This window comes from Marmota marmota, unplaced genomic scaffold (assembly GCF_001458135.2).
Source record: "Marmota marmota marmota unplaced genomic scaffold, marMar, whole genome shotgun sequence".
In the NCBI taxonomy this organism is placed as follows: domain Eukaryota; kingdom Metazoa; phylum Chordata; class Mammalia; order Rodentia; family Sciuridae; genus Marmota; species Marmota marmota.
Window position 1 is genome coordinate 55,473,833 of NW_026000174.1, and position 20,079 is coordinate 55,493,911.

At 34.2% G+C, this 20,079-nt stretch overlaps 1 protein-coding gene across 1 annotated transcript in view; it reads right to left on the minus strand.

The window, feature by feature from the left end:
• The window catches only part of Ckap5 (cytoskeleton associated protein 5), a 102,944-nt gene that overhangs the window by 46,241 nt on the left and 36,624 nt on the right, over positions 1 to 20,079 (minus strand). The window contains exons 2-12 of the mRNA XM_048788216.1: positions 16,885 to 16,978; positions 14,968 to 15,161; positions 13,225 to 13,431; positions 9,922 to 10,093; positions 9,207 to 9,339; positions 8,886 to 8,986; positions 6,947 to 7,060; positions 5,662 to 5,766; positions 1,632 to 1,721; positions 1,353 to 1,517; positions 673 to 801 (exon numbers count right to left, since the gene is read on the minus strand). Coding sequence (XP_048644173.1) covers positions 673 to 801; positions 1,353 to 1,517; positions 1,632 to 1,721; positions 5,662 to 5,766; positions 6,947 to 7,060; positions 8,886 to 8,986; positions 9,207 to 9,339; positions 9,922 to 10,093; positions 13,225 to 13,431; positions 14,968 to 15,161; positions 16,885 to 16,941 — 1,467 coding nt within the window. The 5' untranslated portion in view covers positions 16,942 to 16,978. The remainder of the gene's footprint in view (positions 1 to 672; positions 802 to 1,352; positions 1,518 to 1,631; positions 1,722 to 5,661; positions 5,767 to 6,946; positions 7,061 to 8,885; positions 8,987 to 9,206; positions 9,340 to 9,921; positions 10,094 to 13,224; positions 13,432 to 14,967; positions 15,162 to 16,884; positions 16,979 to 20,079) is intronic.

Below are 20,079 nucleotides of genomic sequence, written 5' to 3' on the forward strand. Positions count from 1 at the left end.
AATGACCACATTATTACTTATAAGTCATTTCCAAACCACAATCATATATATAAGAATTCAGAGAAAAGTTTCCTTTTCAAAGATAAATTATCAAGATTTTCTTAATAGTAGATGTATTATATGTTTTACTTCTTTACAAATCAGAATTATAATAAACTTATGATGGCCATAATTTTGAGGGAAGACATTCACATTTAGAAAGGTAATTTTCTAGAATATTAGAAACGAATTTATCTCACAATGTTGTTTTCATCTTCTCTACAGATTGGGCACTCATCTTTTGTTTGGTTATAATTTGAAAGATAGTTCAAATATCACCATTGTAGCCTAGGATAAAATTTAAATCCTCAGTAGTTATGCTTTCAAACTCTACATCTGAACTACCAGTAGAGAATGAAATAAATTTCACAAATTGATTATTGGCAATTTTTTCTTAATGAACAGAAAAGATTAAATTGCAAACAAAAAACACCAAAAAACATTCCCACAAATTGTTTCAATTGTGCATGGGAGTATGCAATGTAATACATCTTAATGGGAATTGTAATTTTAAAAAAATGGAGAAATCTGGATCAAAACTACACTAATACTCTCTAATTTCCAAGAGACAAAATCACAATGCCAAGAGACAAAACTATTGTTTAATTTCATTATAATTCATTACTAACCTACCTTATCAAGTTTGAGTTTGTCTACATCGGCTAAGAATGGGTTTACTGCTTTCTCACCAACCACCTTCAAAGCTGTACCCAAAGCTTCAAATGCAGCATCTCTGACTTCAGGAGCAGAATCATTGATGTGCTACACTCGGGAATTAAGCAAAAATATTCATGAATACAAAGTACTTTAGGAAATATTACTTCAGATATTTTAATTCAGGTTGGTAGTTCTTGGATAAAAATTACATCTTTCCTTTGCCAATTAAGAGTCACTTTTTCACAAATTCTTTTTGGGTTAACACAAACTCTGGTTATCTACTCAGCAAGCCAGTGCTTCCTTTTTCCCCCTTACCATCTGTCTAAAATTCCTCACTCCCAAATGATCCTCAAATACTTCAGACTTGATGCCTAAGCTTGGAAAGATCCAGTGCACATCAGTATGTGACAAAGTAAGAAACAAATTGTGTAACAAGTAGTAGAATAAGAAAACTAACTTGTGCTTTCCTTCAAGAATAGGAACACAAACAGTTACTAGAATTTGGATTCAGTCTCAAAAAATGCATAGGATCTACTCCTCAAAAGATCATTAATCTACAGTATGAAAGTCAAGTAGTTACTGTACATAATTAGTAAGAAGAAGAAAAACAACTTGCCTAAGTATAAAATATCCCAAATTATAAAGATAGTCCATACCTTAAGTAGAGCAGCACAAAAAGGCTTTAACAAGCTCTTTGGCAGGGTAGAGGCAGTGCAGTGACGGAAACTTCTTGCAATAAAAAGAGATGTCTGTTGCTTAATGGTTGGATTTTTATTATCCATTACTGCTAAAACATCCTCACTGATGTTCTGTAGTGTGGTCTTTAGAAAGAAGATTGATCAATGAGATTTTCTCAGTTGTGAAGAATAGTTAATATAAAATTGATATAAAATATAAAATTTAGATAAAGCCACAAATTCACTCTGTCAACTTACAGTAAGGAAGATTGCATCAATTGCCTCCTGCAAGGCTTGTACAACTTGAGGTTTCTTCTCTTTGAATTTCTCCAAAATGGTTGGCACAACCTGCAAAAGTGAAGAGCAGTAATTATATCTGGCAACAAAAAGGAATGAGGGGGCTGGGGTTGTGGCTCAGCGGTAGAGCACTCACCTAGTGTGAGCAAGGCACTGAGTTCGATCCTCAGCACCACATAAAATAAGTAAAATAAAGGCATTGTGTCCAACTACAACTAAAAATAAATTAAAAGAAAAAAAAAAAGGAATGAGGGCTAGGGCTGTAGCTTAGTAGCAGAGTGCTTGCTTAGCATGTGTGAGGCACTGGGTTCAATCCTCAGCACCACATAAAAATAAACAAGTAAAATAAAGGCATTCTGTCCATCTACAACTATAAAAAAAAAAAAAAAAATTAAAAAAAAAAAAAAAAGGAATGAAGCACAATATAGCATGACTGAACCAAAATTTTCAAAATTATGTTAAGTAAAAGCAACAGTCACAAATGACCCCCATATTATATTATTCCATTTACATGACATGTCAAGTCCATAGAGACAGGGAGCAGATTAGTAGTAACCAGGGCCTAGAGGGAGAGAAGAGTGGGTAATGACTGCTAACAGGAACAGGGTTTCTTTGGGGGGGGGGAACTAAAAATGTTCTGGAATCAGGGATGATAGTTATACAATCTCCTTATTATACTAAAACCACTGAATTATACATTTTAAAATTACAGATTTTTACAATATTTACCTCTCAAAAAAACATTATTAAAAACAATGAAGTTGGCTTTATTAAAAAAAAACATTAAAACTGAATAAAAAGTAATTTCCTTTAAAAAATTTTTTTAGTTATAGATGGACACAATACCTTTATTTTATTTACTTTTATGTGGTGCTGAGGATTGAATCTAGTGTCTCACACATGCGAGACAGGTGCTCTACCACTGAGCTACAACTGCAGCCTCTAATTTTCTTTTTTGAAGGGTATAATAATCTTCCACTGGAACAATTAAAAGCTTTCATCCTGCTGTCTCTATATCCTGTATACAATCATAATAATTTCTATCTGTAACAGCTCTCATTTTACAAAAAGTAAATACCAGCTAGGAGGATTCAGGTGAATAGTTGAGTATATAATTCTTTCTCTCCACTCAAGATGCTGATATATCTTATTGATTTGGGGTGTCATCTGTCCCTTACAACACAAAAGAAAAAAGAAATAGTACCAAAAATTTTAATAATTTGTTATCAGAATTATATCTTCAAGTCTCAGTGTAGATAGTAAAGTTGAAATTTTTATAAGTTTAGTTTTATTGCCTAAAGTATTATTAATTCATTAAACATTAATGGCTAATATATACACTGAGTGCCAGGCACTGGGTTAGCAGGGAAATAAAAAAATCTTTTTTATTTTTTAGAGGGTTCTGGGGATCAAATTCAGGGCCTGTGCATGCTAAGCATGTATTCTACCACTAAGCAACATCCTCAGACCGAAAGATTTTTTCTTTTCAGTACTAGGGATTGGACCCAAGGGCCCTCTACCAGTGAGTAACATCCCAAGCAATTTTTATTTTGAGATACGGTCTCATCAAGTTGCCAAGCATGGCTTTGAACTTGTGATCTTCCTGCCTCAGCCTCCAGAGTAGCTGGAATTACAGGTGTGTGACACTACACCTGGCAACCAAAGATTTTTTTGGGGGGGGGGGGGGGNCTACACCTGGCAACCAAAGATTTTTGGGGGGGGGGGGGCGGTATACTGGGTATTAATTTGCCAGGCAAATTCTTTACCACTAAGCCAAATCCCCACATCTTTCAAAGATTTAAAAAAAAAAATTTTTTTTAGTTGTAGTTGGGCACAATATCTTTATTTATTTTTAAGTGGTGCCAAGGATCGAACTCAGTGCCTCACACATGCGAGGCAAGAATTCTATCACTGAGCTACAACCCCAGCCTTATCAAAGATTTTTTAAAGGTTCAGAAAAGATAGCAAAGTCAATGGTATCCCCAAAAATTATTTTCAAGATTTCACAAAAGTGACAGACCAGGAGTAAGGTTTCCTTGAGAAATAAAATTGACTTTTTAATATAAGCTATAAAGCTTTAAAAAATTATAATGGCTACAAAATTGAAGTTTACTTTTATAAATATCTCACAAAAGATAGTCTATAAATAGCTAAAGCAAACAAGGCTCATGCCTATAATCCCAGCAACTTGGGAGGCTGAGGCAGGTGGCTGGGAAGTCTGAGGCCAGTTTTGGTAACTCAGTGAGATCCTGTTTCAAGACAAAATAAAAAATATTAAGAGCCAGGGGTAGAGATTAGAAGTAGAGTAGCCCTGGATTCAATCACTAGTATCTCAGGGGGAAAAAAAAAAAGTCAAACACTAATATGTTTTGTTATCATACAGTATACATTGTATAGTTTAAAAACAAACAAACAAACAAACAAAAAAAAACCCTTTAGTTTTTTATTTTTATGAGCTATAACCCCAGTTCCTACATCATAAAGTTTTGAGAAAAAAACAAAACAAAACTCCAATCATAGAGTGCTGGAGACGTCTTTAAGCTGAACAACAACGTGAAACAAAGCCAGAATCAGAACTCAAACTGAAGGGACTGGTAATTAGCCAAACATTATTTAGTAAATCAAAATGGGTTTTAAAAATTGTTTTTACCTTGAAAAGTTATTTATCAATAACACAAAAATGACCAAAAGTTAGTTAATATATTGATAGCTTACACATAGATATAAATACTATACACAGTTATAGATATAAATATTTGCTACTATAAAAATACATACTATTGATACAATTTATTTATTTATTTGGCTACCAGGGATTAAACTCAGGGGCACTCGACTACTGAGCCACATCCTCAGCTCTATTTTGTATTTTATTTAGAGACAGGGTCTCAATGAGTTGCTTAGCGCCTCGCTTTTGCTGAGGCTGGCTTTGAACTTGCAATCCCCTGTCTAAGCCTCAGGAACCTCAGGGATTACAGGTGTGTGCCACTGCACCTGGCCCAAATTATTATTTATAAAGGTTTTAGAGACCTCTTTTAAAAAATTATTTATTCATTAATTTTTGGAGATAGGGGTCTATTTTGTCCAGGCTGGTCTCAAACTCCTAGTCTCAAGTTAACACTCCAGCCTCAGTCTCCTGAGTAGCTGGGAATATAAGCATGTGCTATGGCACCTGGCATTAGATCTTTATTTTTATTTCCCTGGTAAGAAATCAGTCATGGTTTATTTTTATTTAGTAGTATCTTCTTTGTTAAGTTGTCTGAAATTATTTTTAATGTTATGAGTAACCAACCTCTAAATACCATAGCTCAAGTGAAGCTAAATAATAACTTCATAATATAAAAACTGACACATGATTAGGGACTATTAAGGGACTCTTATGTCAATCTAGGAAATTAAATGATCAAGTGACTAGGAGGTTAAACTCTAAAGTTCAATTTTCAGGATGCTAAATCATTCTAACTAATTCAGACCAAATTTAGAGCTAATGAACAACTACCACAGTTAAAACACCTCAACACATTTTATATATTAACTTCATCTAATGTTTGATATTACCTTACCTACTCTTAATTTCATTCTGGTCCTGGTTATTAAAATTCTTTTTGTGTGGGAGTAGGTATGCTGGAGAACTCAGGGCTCCTCTACTGAGCTATACCCCCTCCTCATGGTTGTTATAAAAATTTATATTGTTATATTGCATATTGTTGTAAGAACAAAGCAAGATATTGATAAATAACAAGCAAATAAATCAACTCAAATAAGTACTTTTGGCCAACTGCCTGATTTTCCACATAAGCCTTATGAATTTAATAGTTGTAACTACTATCTGTTGATATTTGTGAGGAGCTATGTTGAATAATAAAACTTAGTGAGAAACTTACTTTGCCCAATAGATCTATGCCAAAAAGTTGGTTTAAAGCATAAAGTGGTCTAGCTGGCCATTTTTGATAATTTTGTGGATTTATTTCTAAAAAGAAGTGTTACTTACATGTCCTGCATATTGTCCAAATTTCTTTCTTAGCCCAACAGCCAGGCCAGTAAGACATTTTGCTGCCAAAGCTACTAACATGACATTGGTGTCCTTTCCAACAACCTACAAAGGGGGATAAAAAGGAAAACAAAATAGTCACAGCCCTATAGAAAGGTGTTAAAGTGTACTCTCAAAAGAACTCTGAATGTTATTACACTAATGAAAGACAAATTTTATTTCCTATAAAAGAATAAAGTCTTTATTCCTCTTCGACAATAGTGAATTTAGAGGGGTTGGGGTTGTGGCTCAGCAGTAGTGCACTTGCCTGGCAATTTGAGGCACTGGGTTCGATTCTCAGCACCATGTTTAAATAAATAAAATAAAGGTCTATCAACAACTAAAAAAAATATTTTAAAAATAGTGAATTTAGGAGCCTCCCTTCATTATGTTTACTCTGCTATCTTCAAGTTCCACCAAAACACACACACAAAACCACAACTTCAAATTGCTAATTCTCTATTAGTGGCATATCACTGGCAGCACTGTAACTTGCAGGAGGTGACCCTGATAATGATAGAGAAGCTACAGGTCTACTGACTTTGCTTTGAGACAGGAAAACCAAAAGAATGTTATCTCTGAAAGATACCATAGGGCAGCAGTTCTCTAATATTTATACCCAAGAAGCACCAATGGAAACTGCTGCAGGTACCTTCAGGAAGGTAATGGGACTCTAAATTACAAAAATCTCTGCAACCATTCCTCTTTATATCCACAGTGTTTGATCTCTACTTTAAGATTTTATTAAAAAAGAAAATACTGCATTAAAAAAAACTGGCAACAACATTCAACTTGGGGGGACCTACACAACACCAAAGAACTATTCTCTAAAAATGATTCTTTCTAAGTATTTATTTACTTTATAATTGATCACATATTTCTTCACTTTGCTTGGCATGCTGATGATATAATACACTGTGGTATCATTTGCTATTTAATAAAAAATACTGCATATTTAATATCTATACAATATTATATTCCACAGAATTATAGAACTATATTTTTGTTTTTAGATCAGGAAGACCCTCTTTTCTAATTTTTGTAGAAGCTAAATCCTCCAAATTAACCTAGGACAATTTTAAAAATCTTTAAAAAAAATATATGTCTATAATCCAAATATCATCAATAGTGTTCCTTAAATGGCAATGTACTTGTGGTTAAAAAAAAAAATTACTGAATCACTAATGAAGGGAAATTCAATGGCCTGGGCTGTTAAGATAGCAATGCTGAAACTCCTCCCACTTACCTTCTTTAATGCTTTTACTAAATCTGCATAGTCACCCACTTCCAATTTGGGGTTCTTCACTAGTACTTCTACAGCCTCCAGGGCTTCTTTTCTCTCTTGCCATTTTTTTGCTTCCTGTAAGACGCAAATGAGTCACTTGAAAGATAGCAGAATGAAAGCCTATTTTTTGCACCCTACTAATTCAAAAGTGCCAAAACAAAACTTTTTGTTTTCAGAAACTTTGTCTAAAGTTAAAAAACAAAATTGCAAAACTGCTACCAATCAGAATATTTTGTTCATACAATTTTTGTTCACATATAACAATGTATTTTCAAAGATTTCATAACCTTAATATAAATACAATGTTGTACTTTTCCATCTCATTTTCTAGGCAAATGTTAATAAATAGGCATCAAACAGAAAACATCATAAAAAGCATTTCTAGTCCATCTTATAGTGGCAGAATTAAAATAAAGGAAATTCTATTTTGACAGCATTAAAAAGACAAGAATAATCATATAACCAGCAACCAAAACAGATCTAACTTTGGAAGTCAGTTTTCTGATTGTGAATATAATTCTAATCCTTGTTTTATGATTATAAAGTAGAATATGTTTAATTTGAGATCAAATAATCATTCAACAATTTGAACACCCATTATTTGAAAGAACAGGGAATACAAAGATGATAAATTGACACCCTGGAGGAGATTATAATTTAATCCAATTTATCAAATGTTTATTTGTTTGTCAGAAGTTAATTAGATACTCAAGGAATTGATAGTATATCCAGAAATGTCTTCAATAAATAATTATAAGATCATAACTAGTATGAAGAACATGTACAAGCTGTTTTGTTACAGAACCAGAGAAATGAATTTAGTTGAGGCAGTTAGGACCCTCCTGAAAAAGTGGTGCTTAAGGTGAGGCTTAAAAGCTGAAGAGGTATTATTTGGAGAACTATTGAGAGAGGAATATTATTGGTAGAAAAAACTGCATATGTTAATACCCAGTGGTTTTTTTTAAATATTTTTTTTTAGTTATTGATGGATCTTTATTTATTTATATGTGGTGCTGAGACTCAAACCCAGTGTCTTGCACATGCTAGGCAAGCACTCCACCACTGAGCCAAAACCCCAGCCCAATACCCAGTGTTTAAAAAAAAAAAATAGTGGTACTTTTGCTACTGGGAGATGCCCAGCATGGCTAAAACAGGAGAGAGAGAATAATCAGAGAAATGGATGGAAGGTAAATGGGGTCTTCAAATGTGCCACAGATGGTCTCCATGTCCATAGAATGATTTCTAAGACCAGCAGAAGTCCACTGAAGAGTTTTATCAGGTTTTAGTATGGTAAGTTTGCATTTTAAAAGATGGTACCTAAAATTACACTGAGAAATATGACAGGAAGAGGGAAAAATAGATGGTGGTAATTGGCATAGGAATATTTTTTTTCAAATGAACATGTTAGCAATGTCTGGAGACATTTTTGATTATTATTATTTAAGGGAATGGTACTACTGGTGGGTAAATGCCACAGATGCTGCTAAATATCCTACAATGCACAGGAAGCTCCACCAAAACAGAGTTATTTGGGAAAAAAAAAAAAAAAATAAAGGGCAACAGTACCAAGGTCAAGAAACCCTGGGTTAATGTAGTGGCAGTAGGGATGAAAAAAAGGGGATGAATTTTGAGAGCTATTTAGTGGTAAAATCAGATAACAAATGATGAAAAAGAACTCAAGAATAATGTTCTGATTTTTGGCAAAAAATGAAACGAAAAGTGCCAAAATATTTGCATGTACAAAGTAGTATGGGAGCTAAGAAAGCAACTAACTCATCCTACTAAGGGAGATATAGTCTGTAGGGGAATATACCAGAAAAGGGCTCAGCGGAACATTTTCTAACTCTATCCAAGTAATTATTTAAAATGAAATAAATAAAAGAAGTTTAGCCATACTTACAATTTTGTCATAAAAGTCTTTGGGAAGTTTGGAAAGGATCTCTACTGCTTCCAAAAGCTCATAAGCATCTATTTGAGGCACCTCATCACCATCATCACCACCTTCGAGGAGGAAAAACAAAACAAAACAAACCTTAAAAATAGAAAGGTTTTACTTCAGTTACTAGTTCTTTCACATCCCTGAGGGGTAACAGTAATTAGTGCCACATGAAACTTAAAATTTATGAAAGCTAGTCCTTCAAAATATGCCCAGTAACAGAATCTTGTGGCAGTGGCAGTACTTACTAATTTTTTATGGAAACTGGAGTTAAAATGAGCTTACCTCCCTCAGCATCTCCACCAGCAGACTGCTGCTGTTCCAATTTAGCTTCTAGTTCTTGTTGGGAACGCAGAAACCGACTTGGTTTAGGAGCACCTGTTGGCAGTTTGACCCATTCTTCTTCAAGTTCTTTCAACTGCAAATATAAAAATATTTTTATAAAACTTATCTACATTCTACCATTAGAGAACAAACTTAATATTTATATTCACTTTATATTGGGACTCAATTTCTTATTTATGTGGCTTTAATAGGGCAAACAAGAAAAAATAAATTTAAATTGTATATATTTTGTTGCTTAAGTCAAACCAACTTATATTTACTACACTGAAGATGTATGTCTCAAGCACTAATGGAAGAATAAAATCCACATTTTAAGACAATCTCATTAGTTCATGAATTCAGATTATATTCTGTCAGAAATGTCTCCAAAACTAATTTTAAGAAATAGCCAGATATAACGTGCTTCACCAAAATAAAAAGTCCAAGTCCTGCTACCTAATAGAAATATAAAACGACATTTTAAACGGTTACAGATTTAACGCTAGCATACAGGAATTAAGAATGGAGCTGGGGGCGGTAGCTCCATGGTAGAGTGCTTGTATAGTATGTGGGATTATGTATAAGGACAGAAAAGGACAGAATATCAACAATGATAGAAAGGGAATATTTTCATATTAACCTTCTGCAAAGGAAAGTAGAGAACTTTGTGCCTTACCTGAACAGAATTTATATTTTGTAATGGGGGTCTCAGAGCATCCCGAATCCATCTATAAATCTCCACAGCAATTAGTTTGGCTTCATCTCGAACAGCCTTTTCTCGCGACTCAAAGAGTTTTGGCAATACTTTGATAATAGGCTTAAGCAAGATGATTTTGGAACCAAATTCACTAGAAGTAAAAAATTGGGGGAAAAAAATCATCAACACACAATGTACTTGGATTGGGTATGCATGCATAATTTTATACCATTTATTAATAGAGTTATATACGTTGAACTTTTTTTTTTTTAAGGCAGCAAAAAGAAAAAAGGGAGGGAAGAACTATGTATGTATTTGGGTGTCATCCTTAAAAGAGTATTTTTTAATGTCTAGGGCCCAAGATAACATTATCATTTTAAAATTAACTGTCTAGGTAGTCGGACAAGGAATAATTGAAACTATAAAGGACAAAGACATGTAGTATCTTAACTATATAAAAAAATCTAAAAAAAGCAAGTTAGCTAATAAATATCTAGATGAGTGAAATCTACTTTAAGTAAACTTTAAATATTCTTATAATTAAGATAATTCACTCAACCAGAAGATCACAAATCCTGGCAGTGTTTCATTACTGATTTTGCTAGTATCATACTATAACTGCATGCAATTTAAATTAAATCTCTTTGCTTTAGTTTTTCATGGGGAAAATAACTGTAATCTGACTTCATTTAGAAAGGTATCATGCTGGGTGCGGTGTGGTGCATGCCTGTAATCCCAGCAGCTAGGGAAGCTGAGGCAGGAGGATTGTGTGTTCAAAGCCAGCCTCAGCAAAAGTGAGGCGCTAAGTGACTCAGGGAGACCCTGTCTCTAAATAAAATACAAAATAGGGCTGGGGATGTGGCTCAGTGGTCAAGTGCCCCTGAATTCAATCCCCAGTACCCTCTCCCCAAAAAAGTTACCATATTTAGAGCCAAGTAGGGATGCACATCTATAATCCCAGAAACTGATGCAGGAGTTGCATCAGGATGATGCAGGAGGATACCATGTTTGAGGCCAGCCTGGGAAATTTAGTGGGACCCTCTCCCAAAATAAAATAAAAAGGCTGGGGACATAGCTCAGTAGTAGAACATCCCTGAAGTCAATTCCTAGTAGCAACCTCCCTCAAAAAAGAAGATAGCATATTTAACCTTATATATCTATCACATAAAATTTAAGAACTTGAAAATATAGTATGTGATAGATATATAAGTTTCAATTTTAGTTTTCTGAAATCACTACTAACATTTCTGAACAATAAATTCTGGAACAGGAAGGATTTACTTATGAAAGAAACACTGACTTTCTGAATGAGTAGTATGACCTAAATATATTGTTTATTATCTAACATGCACAAATATATTTAATTTGCACAAATTTAACAAAATTGTTCAGCAATAGCTATAGGCATATTCCAATAGATGAAAGAAAAATGTGAAATTACTTTCCCAAGAAAGTGATTTTTAACAATATTCCTGGCTATATTATATATTTATAGATTAAAATAACTAAATGACCCTTAAATCTCCTTTAAAATGTCCTTTATGTTATTAGGAAAGAAACTTAACTTGGCTCAGTTGATCTTTAAGACTAATGGAAAAATTAGAAATTATGGTGATCTTAAACCATTTAGTTTTGGGTTATTTAACATGATGCCTGAAGAACCTAATAATTGAGTCTCTTAAATCTTCCTTTGAACAAAAGAAGGGGGAATTCTTCCTTTATATTACTATTGTTTCATCTTATTCTTTTTTTTTTTTTGTTTCTCTATCTTAGCCTATTTGTGAAAAATACCAACAAATAGACAGAGCAAATCCACATGGAAAATAATTACCATAATAAATCCAAACCTAATTTTGATACTAAACATATTACTATTGAAAAAAATTGAAAGGTTTAAAGTCTGTGTTAGGGACAACAGAATGTTTCTGAAACTCTTTTGAAGCTACCACTAACAAAGATAACTTGAAGAGATTTTGGAACTCCTAGTTTGGCTTCAAGGTTCAAGGTTCTTAAAGATCAGATATCTACCTAGTTCCACTATAGATTCTGAAATGCTTTAGAACAATTAAGAACCACACCAGGATGGACTAAATAACAAAATCAATAATGAGGACAGAGCTAAGGATATAGCATGAGTGAGGCCCTGGGTAAGAGCCCCCAGTATTAAAACAACAACGACGACGACGAGGAGGAGGAGGAGGAGGAGGAGGAGGAGGAGGAGGATGACACAAGAAGAAATATCTAACTTGTTCTTTCCCTACTCTTATTTCCCAGTCAGTTAAAAGATGAAATAACTAGAGTATGTGATAGTTTAGACTAAAAACTTCTAATTTAAAGGTAGAAGATTATAGTATATTTTGTATTTTATTAGGGAATAGCTCTACTGATACAAGCACAATTCTGATACTTAAGTCAATTTGCTAAATTTCTATGAGAAAGAATAAATATATTATTTGATTCTCATAAAATACATATGTACTCTAAGCTAGAAATAAGGAAGACTTTATCACATAAGTATCTAGGTGAAGTCAAATTTTTGCAAAAGACAATATAAAAGTTTAAGACATAAATCAAAGTTAGTTTAACAACATTAAAGAATGATGATTTCACTGTTTTCTAAGGTGTCTAAAGTGGATAGTATTGGAGATAGGATATCAGATTAGAAGGACTGCCAAATCAGAAAAAAAGTACTGATCTGTCTAAGTCAGAGTTTCATAACAAATTGCAGCCACTTATTCCTGAACGAAGATTCCATTCATGAAAAGCTTCATGCCAAATGAGAAATTCTAGGTTTGAAAATGACTTATTATGTAAAAGTCATTTTCTATTTGCTGTTGCTGTGCTTCTGCTTAAAAGCATATAGCCGTTTGCTTCCACTTTACCAAAAAGACATCTAAATCAAGATTTGCTATTGCCAACAAACTGTCTTCATAGCCAACACTTCAAAGTACATAAGTCTGTACTTGAGGACAGAAAAAGAAACTGGTGAAATACCTTGGGAGTACATTTCTACTAGATGGCTAATTTTGACTGGCTGACAAGTACCCCTGTTCATCTTCATTAGAAAGGGATTTAGAGAAAGTAATCATATAACATACTTGAAGGCTAAAACTACCCAATACAAAGTGCCACATTTGAGGAATGACTTCATCTTTTCCAGATCACTTTCCTGTTGTGGTATGCCAAGTCAAGTTTAGCAGTTTCCATTTCTGTTTAAATCAGGAACCCAAACTCAGTTGACATCCTCTAGTTAACAGAACTAAAGCAAAAGAAAAATCTTACCTTAAGGCTTTCCTCAGTGTCTCTATACAGGCCACAATTATCTTGGGGTTCTTATTGTCCAGGCCTTTTAGAAGCTCTTCTTGCACAGCCTCTCCTTTCTCAATCTCTATGTACATGAGACAAATCTCTATGCCAAGTTCCTTGGCTTTGGCTTTAGGCTGGTTGAATACTTTACTAACAACACCTGATACAACTTCTCCTGTGGTTCTACAACATAAACAAACACCACCAGACACAAAAGACATGCTTTAGTAGTCATGGAAATGGGGTATATAAGTACTTTTACAAATGCTTCAAAGTAAATGAGTTTCTAACTTGTAAACTTACATTTCAGAACATCAATAAAACCTTATGCAAGCCACAGTTTAAGACATATCACACCATAGCTTCAGTTTATAAATGTAAAAAAATTCAAAGAAGAAAGCAAAAATGCCTTTAAATCCTATCAAAGAAAACTATTTCCTATGTTTGATATTCATCCTTCTAGACCTTTCTCTAAAGCATGTCTCTCTCTTTCTCTCACGTATGTGTGGATATACAAGTATATGTTATAAAAATAAGAGTACAAAGTGTTTGCTTTTTGAAAAATTTTAAATCACTTTAAATACTTCTTTGGACAAGAGAATTTCTTCATACAAGGGCATAAAAGGATATATGTACCTTTAATATGAAAAGACTACTCTCAATTCCTCAGCAAAGTTTTATAGTAACGATTTCTTTGAGTCTCCTCTAAATTAAATAAAATCTGTACTCCTGGGGACTAGAAGAATTGGGTGCGTTGGAATTATGTACAAGATTTGTCAAAAAAGTTGTTTCTGATATTAGAAAAAAAATGAAAAAAGCAATGGTTTGCTGGTTAACTAAACAGTCATATGATTTCTTCTCTTTATTGGTTCAATTTTTCTTAAAGTTTTTTTTAGTTGTTGAGAGACTTCATTTTATTCATTTATTTACAGGTGGTGTTGAGAATTGAACACAGTGCCTCACATGTCAGGCAAGTGCTCTACCACTGAGCCACAATCCCAACCATATTGTTTCAATTTTTGAATCAAGTACATCTTTCTTGTGCACTTAAGTCAGGTCCCAACATCTTTCTTGTGCACTTAAGTCAGAATCCCAACTTTGATTAGTATCAAAGATTCTAACCGATGACATAAAGACGTTTAAAAAAAAAAATTAGGTTTACGAGGTATAGGAAAGTGGGTAAATGCAAACTTCTCTCACCTGTAGCTCAAGTCAAACAAGCCACAAAGTTTTAGTCAGCACTCCCTCTCCCAGGAGATAAAATGTCTAAACTTTAAGATAAAAGCTCAAGATCTGATTTCTATTTTTTGGGGGGAGGGGGTACAGGGGATTGAACCCAGTGGCACATAACCACTGAGGTACATCCCCAGCCCTTTTTATTTTGAGACAGGGACTCAATAAGTTGCCTAGGTCCTTGCTAAGTTGCTGAGGCTGGCCTTGAACTTGTGATCCTCCTGCCCCATCCTTCTGAGCCACTGGGATTACTGTTGTGTGCCACTGTGCCCAGCTCTGACTTTTGTTTTAATCCTTTTAAAGAGATCCCAGGTACCATTTAGACTTTGAAAGTGAAAACTATGAAAAACAAATATCAAGGAGTTACAAAAGTAAGAAAATTCTTATATTCTAAAACTGTTAATAACTAAGGATTTATAAATACATGTAACCTATATAGCTCCTGACAAGGACTGTTACCAGAACAATTAGAAAGAAACTGCTTACTTTCCTGCTACATGGGCATTTTCAACATAAACAAGTGCAGCTTCTAGTCCTTTCAGTTGAACCACTGCATTGGAATCAGTGACAAATTTTTTGATCAATCCTAAGAACTTTGACCATTCTGGGCTCTTTTCATCCTTTATTTTCTGGAAGATCTTCAGGGCTTCTTCATATCCACTTAACCTTGCTTTCCACAGCTAAAATAAAAGTAATATTTTTGAAATATTAATAATTTTGAAAATATAATGATATTATCTACTATTAATCTGGAAGAGAAGAAGTAAAACTGAAAATCTTATACCAAGTAATTTGAACAAAGGACCCCATGAATGGAAACAAGAAAGGAGCTTAAGAAATTCAGATAATTTTCAAAAAAAAAAGATAAATGTGTTTCATTTTATTTCCAAGTATTAGTTGCCATTGAAGATATTAAAACTCAAGCATAAGAAATCACACTGATGAAACTTCCTATTCTCCAAAGGATGCTATTTTTAAGCATCATTTGTGTAACATTAGGAAGTTCTATACTATACTATCAATTAAAAAAAAATATAGTTATACATAGATATAATATCTTTGTTCATTTTTATGTGGTGCTGAGGATCAAACCCAGGGCCACACTTGTGCAAAGTGAGTGCTCTACTGTTGAGCCACAACTCCAGCCCCTATACAACAGGTATTTAATATATAAAAACCAATATAGTTTTGGCCCTCCAGGAGCTTACATTCCAGTATTAGAGGAAAGACTACTTTGTATGATTAAATACAAAGTAGCACAGTGGTAAAGTACTTGCCTAGACTTGCCTAGAATGCATAAGGCCCTTGTGGGGAGGGGCCTGAATGATGGTGATTATTACAGAGAATGAAGAAGTGGTTCTGTCTGAGGACACAGGAACTAAACTTTCAAATTTCTACTCTTCACAGGTAGAATTCTAATGATACAACTGTGTGAGTTAATATATCTATTCTGTATTTTTAATAATCAACAACCATAAATTTAAATAATGAAGATTAAAGGAAACTAGTTGTTAAGAACACAAAACAGGTAACTTGAGAACTTAGAGGAGAATAATTTACAAGGGAGAGAATGAAATACAAAAAAAAAAAAAAAATCTACTAACTGGTAGATATTTGTTGTTTTAAAAATTATTAAAGCCAGGCATCATGGGCTGGGGATGTGGCTCAAGCGGTAGCGCGCTCGCCTGGCATGCGTGCGGCCCGGGTTCGATCCTCAGCACCACATACAAACAAAGATGTTGTGTCCGCCGAGAACTAAAAAATAAATATTAAAAAAAAAAAAGCCAGGCATCATGGTGCGTACCTATAAACCAGCTACTTGAGAGGCCGAGGCAGGAGGATTGCAAACTGAGGCCAGAATGGGCAATTTAGGGAGATCTTGTTTCAAAATAAAATTGCATGGGATGGGGATTTAGCTCATTGATAGAGCTCTTGCATAGCATGTACCTGGCTTATACTTTTTAAATGTACAACTTACTTTCCACTTCACTAATATATCTCCCTTCCTTCCTTCCTTTCTTTTTTAGAACTGGGAATTGAAACCAGGGGCTAAGCTACATCCCCAGTCCTTTTTACTTTGAGACAGGTTCTTACTAAGTTGCTGAGGTTGGCCTGGAACCTGTGGTCCTCCTACTTCAGCCTACTGAGCCACTGGGATTACAGGCATGCAGCACCATGCCCAGCTCTGTTTTCTTTCTTCAATTCTTTCCCAAAACTCAAAAATATTTTAAAAATTGAGCTGGAGACACCTATTTTTCAAAGACATGAAATAACATGCATCTAAAAGGCACTAGTGTTTTTTGAAACTGCCAATGTTTTCACAAGCTTCTAAGTAAGACAGCAATCCCATTGGTGCCAAAACAAGTCAATAACACTGAAATTTAAATTTCAGATGAGTCTTACCTTGTGTTCACATTTTTGATCAACTGGCAATTTCAACCATTCACTGTCATCTCCCATTGTGCTTCCAGTTTTTCCTTGGAATTAAAAGTAGTTCCTAGTCAGATAAAAGTAGACACTTATTATTTCCAGCAATCAAGTTGTCTCTTAAGACAAAATTATTTTTCTCAATTATTTTATATTGTATGCAATACAAGAGTAAAAACTCCATTCTCTGATCAAATGCCCATTTAATTCCATTAACAGAACATTTTCTAAAAACAAAAAAAAAAGTTAATCAAAAAAATCTAAATCTAAATCAAGGTTAAGCATTTTTTAAAAAATAGTTATATATTTTGCCAAAGGAAAACTTAGATACATGACCAAACTAAAATAAAATCAAAGAGCTAAAAACTACTTGGCCTTTTAATGGGTGTGGAAGACCAAAATATGCCACTCCAAAATCTATTTTCTTGGCATATTTCCATCTGGTCATTCAGAAAAGTTTAGACACGGGAATAGCTCTGAAAAGCTGTCCTTTTAAGAAGTTAATAAATACACAGGTAACCTACACTAGTAAATAGCAGAGGCAAGCAGAGGTCTTTTCTCTGAGGTCTTCCATCTGTCTAAAAATAGGATTTGGGGATGATGGTATCACCTGGAACAGAGAAAGATTGCCACAGATGTTACTTATTCTTCTGAGGGTAGTTTACATGAGAGACTTTATCAGCTTAAGGAGATAAGTTTCTATATGCTGTGCTCTCCTCTCCTGCCTCCAGAAGCCCTGAGCCCCTATTCCTTTCTGTAGCTCAGGATGTTATAAAAACTTCAATCACTTCCCACATAATATGTTCATTAATTCAATTATCAAACTTTTGGAGGGCAAAGAAAAAAAATTTCTCTCCCCTAAAAGAGAACAAGAAAAGAGTTTTGGAGAAATCATTCTTTCAATTGTTCACCTAAAATTCCTTATAGAGGCCAGGTGTAGTGGTGTATGCCTGTAATCCCATTGGCCAAGGAGGTTGTGGTAAGAGGATCACAAGTTCAAAGCTAGCTTCAGCAACTTAGCAAGGTCCTAAGCAACTTAGTGAGACCCTGTCTCTGAATAAAAAGGGCTGGGGATGTGGCTCAGCGGTTAAGTGCCCCTGGGTTCAATCCCTAATACAAATAATAAAGGGAAAAATCTCAATGCTACACAACTCTCTACCTAATTCCAGTAAATATGATTCTAGTCCATGTTTACATAAATTAGCAAAAAATTAAATCCCTGAGTATTCCTTTATAAATGTTGCATTTTTATTAAGGTTTATAGTCCATGTTCCTTTAACAAATGCTATCAATTTAGATAACACCCTTTTTTTCTGATTACAAAAGTAATGTATGTTAAATGAAAAAAATTTAGTACCTACTGAAAATACACAAGGAAGTAAAGTACTGAAACATAATTTACCACCTAATAGTTACCAATTAGTAATTGCAATGAATGCAGTGTATAAATTATATGAAAGAGCTGAGTGTGTAATGGTGCAGGCCTGTAATCCCAGCACTTGGGAGGCTGAGGCAGAAGGCTTACAAATTAGAGGCCAGTTTCAGCAACTTCACAAAACTGTCTCAAAAATAAAAAACAAAAAGTCTGGGATGTAGCTCAGTTGTAAAGCACCTCTGGGTTCAATACTCAGTACCACTAAATAAATTAATAAATTAATTTAAAAAATGAATAAGAAAGATAATCCTCTTGTAACATTTCTCTTACCACAGACATTTCCCCCTATTTGAGAATGTGACTTAATATCTACATAGCACTACATAGAAGAGATCCTGCTAACCTCTCTATTCCCAATCCTGGTTTCACATAAAATATATTTTTAGTAAATACTTGTTTAACAAATATATACTGTGGTAATTTCTATCATGAATTGGGTACTGGGCAAAATCCTTTTAAATGTGTTATTACACCTGTATTAACATCAACTACATGGGGAAAAATGGGTATTTTCCCCACTTCACACACTAGCTTCATAAAGATTAAGTAATTTGCCAAAACAACACAACTGGTAGGCAGTGTAATTATATCTTATTCCTTCCTTTCAAAAGAAGGAGATATTTCAGGAAAAGTTATATTTATATAAAAAGAAACCTGAATTGTGGAAGTTTTGTTTGTTTTGGTACTGGGAATTGAAATTACTGAGCTATATCCCCAGTCTTTTTTATTTTTATTTTTTTTGGTACTAGGGTGTAAATCCAGGGTCCTTTAACAACAAAGCCACATCCCCAGCTCTCTTTTTTTATTTTGAGACAGGATCTCACTAAGTTACCTAACCTGCTAACATCTCAATTCAAACTTTTCAAATTCTATAGTGAAGGACTGTCCCCTCCTCCATAACTTGCTAAGTTGCTGAGGCTGGCCTTGAACCTGGGCTCCTCCTGCTTTAGCCTCTGGGGTTAAAGTCTCTGGGGTTACAGGTATGTGTTGATGTACCTGGCAGCAATGTGTTTTAGAGTGAGTCAAATCATAATATAGGATCTGAAGAAACTCATAAATTCAGCAATGGTGGGACAAGCTAGTGCAGTAATGTGGACAACAGTATAGGATTATCTAAATTGAAGATGCATGCATCTCACCATCCAGCAATTTCATTTCCAGGTATATACCCTAAAAACTGATGCGAAGGGGCTGGGGCTATAGCTCAGAGGTAGAGCGCTTGCCTAGCATGGATGAGGCACTAGGTGCGGTTCTCAACACCTCATTAAAAAAAAAAAAAGTTATTAAAAAATGTTTAAAAAAATTGGACTGGGGTTATGGCTCATAACCCAGTGGTAGAGTGGTAGAGTGGTCGTCTAGCACATGCAAGGTACTGGGTTTGATCCTCAGCACCACATAAAAATAAATAAATAAAAGTATTGTGTCCAACTTCAACTAAAAAATATTTTTAAAAATTTTTTAAAAGTACAATGAATCAAGTGGGTTATGAACTCCCACCTTCACCCCATACACAGATTGCAGAATCACATCAGTTACACATCCATTGATTTACAAATTGCCATCCTAGTGTCTGTTGTGCTCCGCTGCCTTTCCCATCCACTTGAATCAAAGTGTGGAATATGATATGTCAAGAAATTTGTAATGTTTTGAACAACCCACAATAAAAAATTAAAAAAAAATAAAATAAAATAAAAGTACAATGAATATATAGTGATGTATTCACAAAGTGCAATATT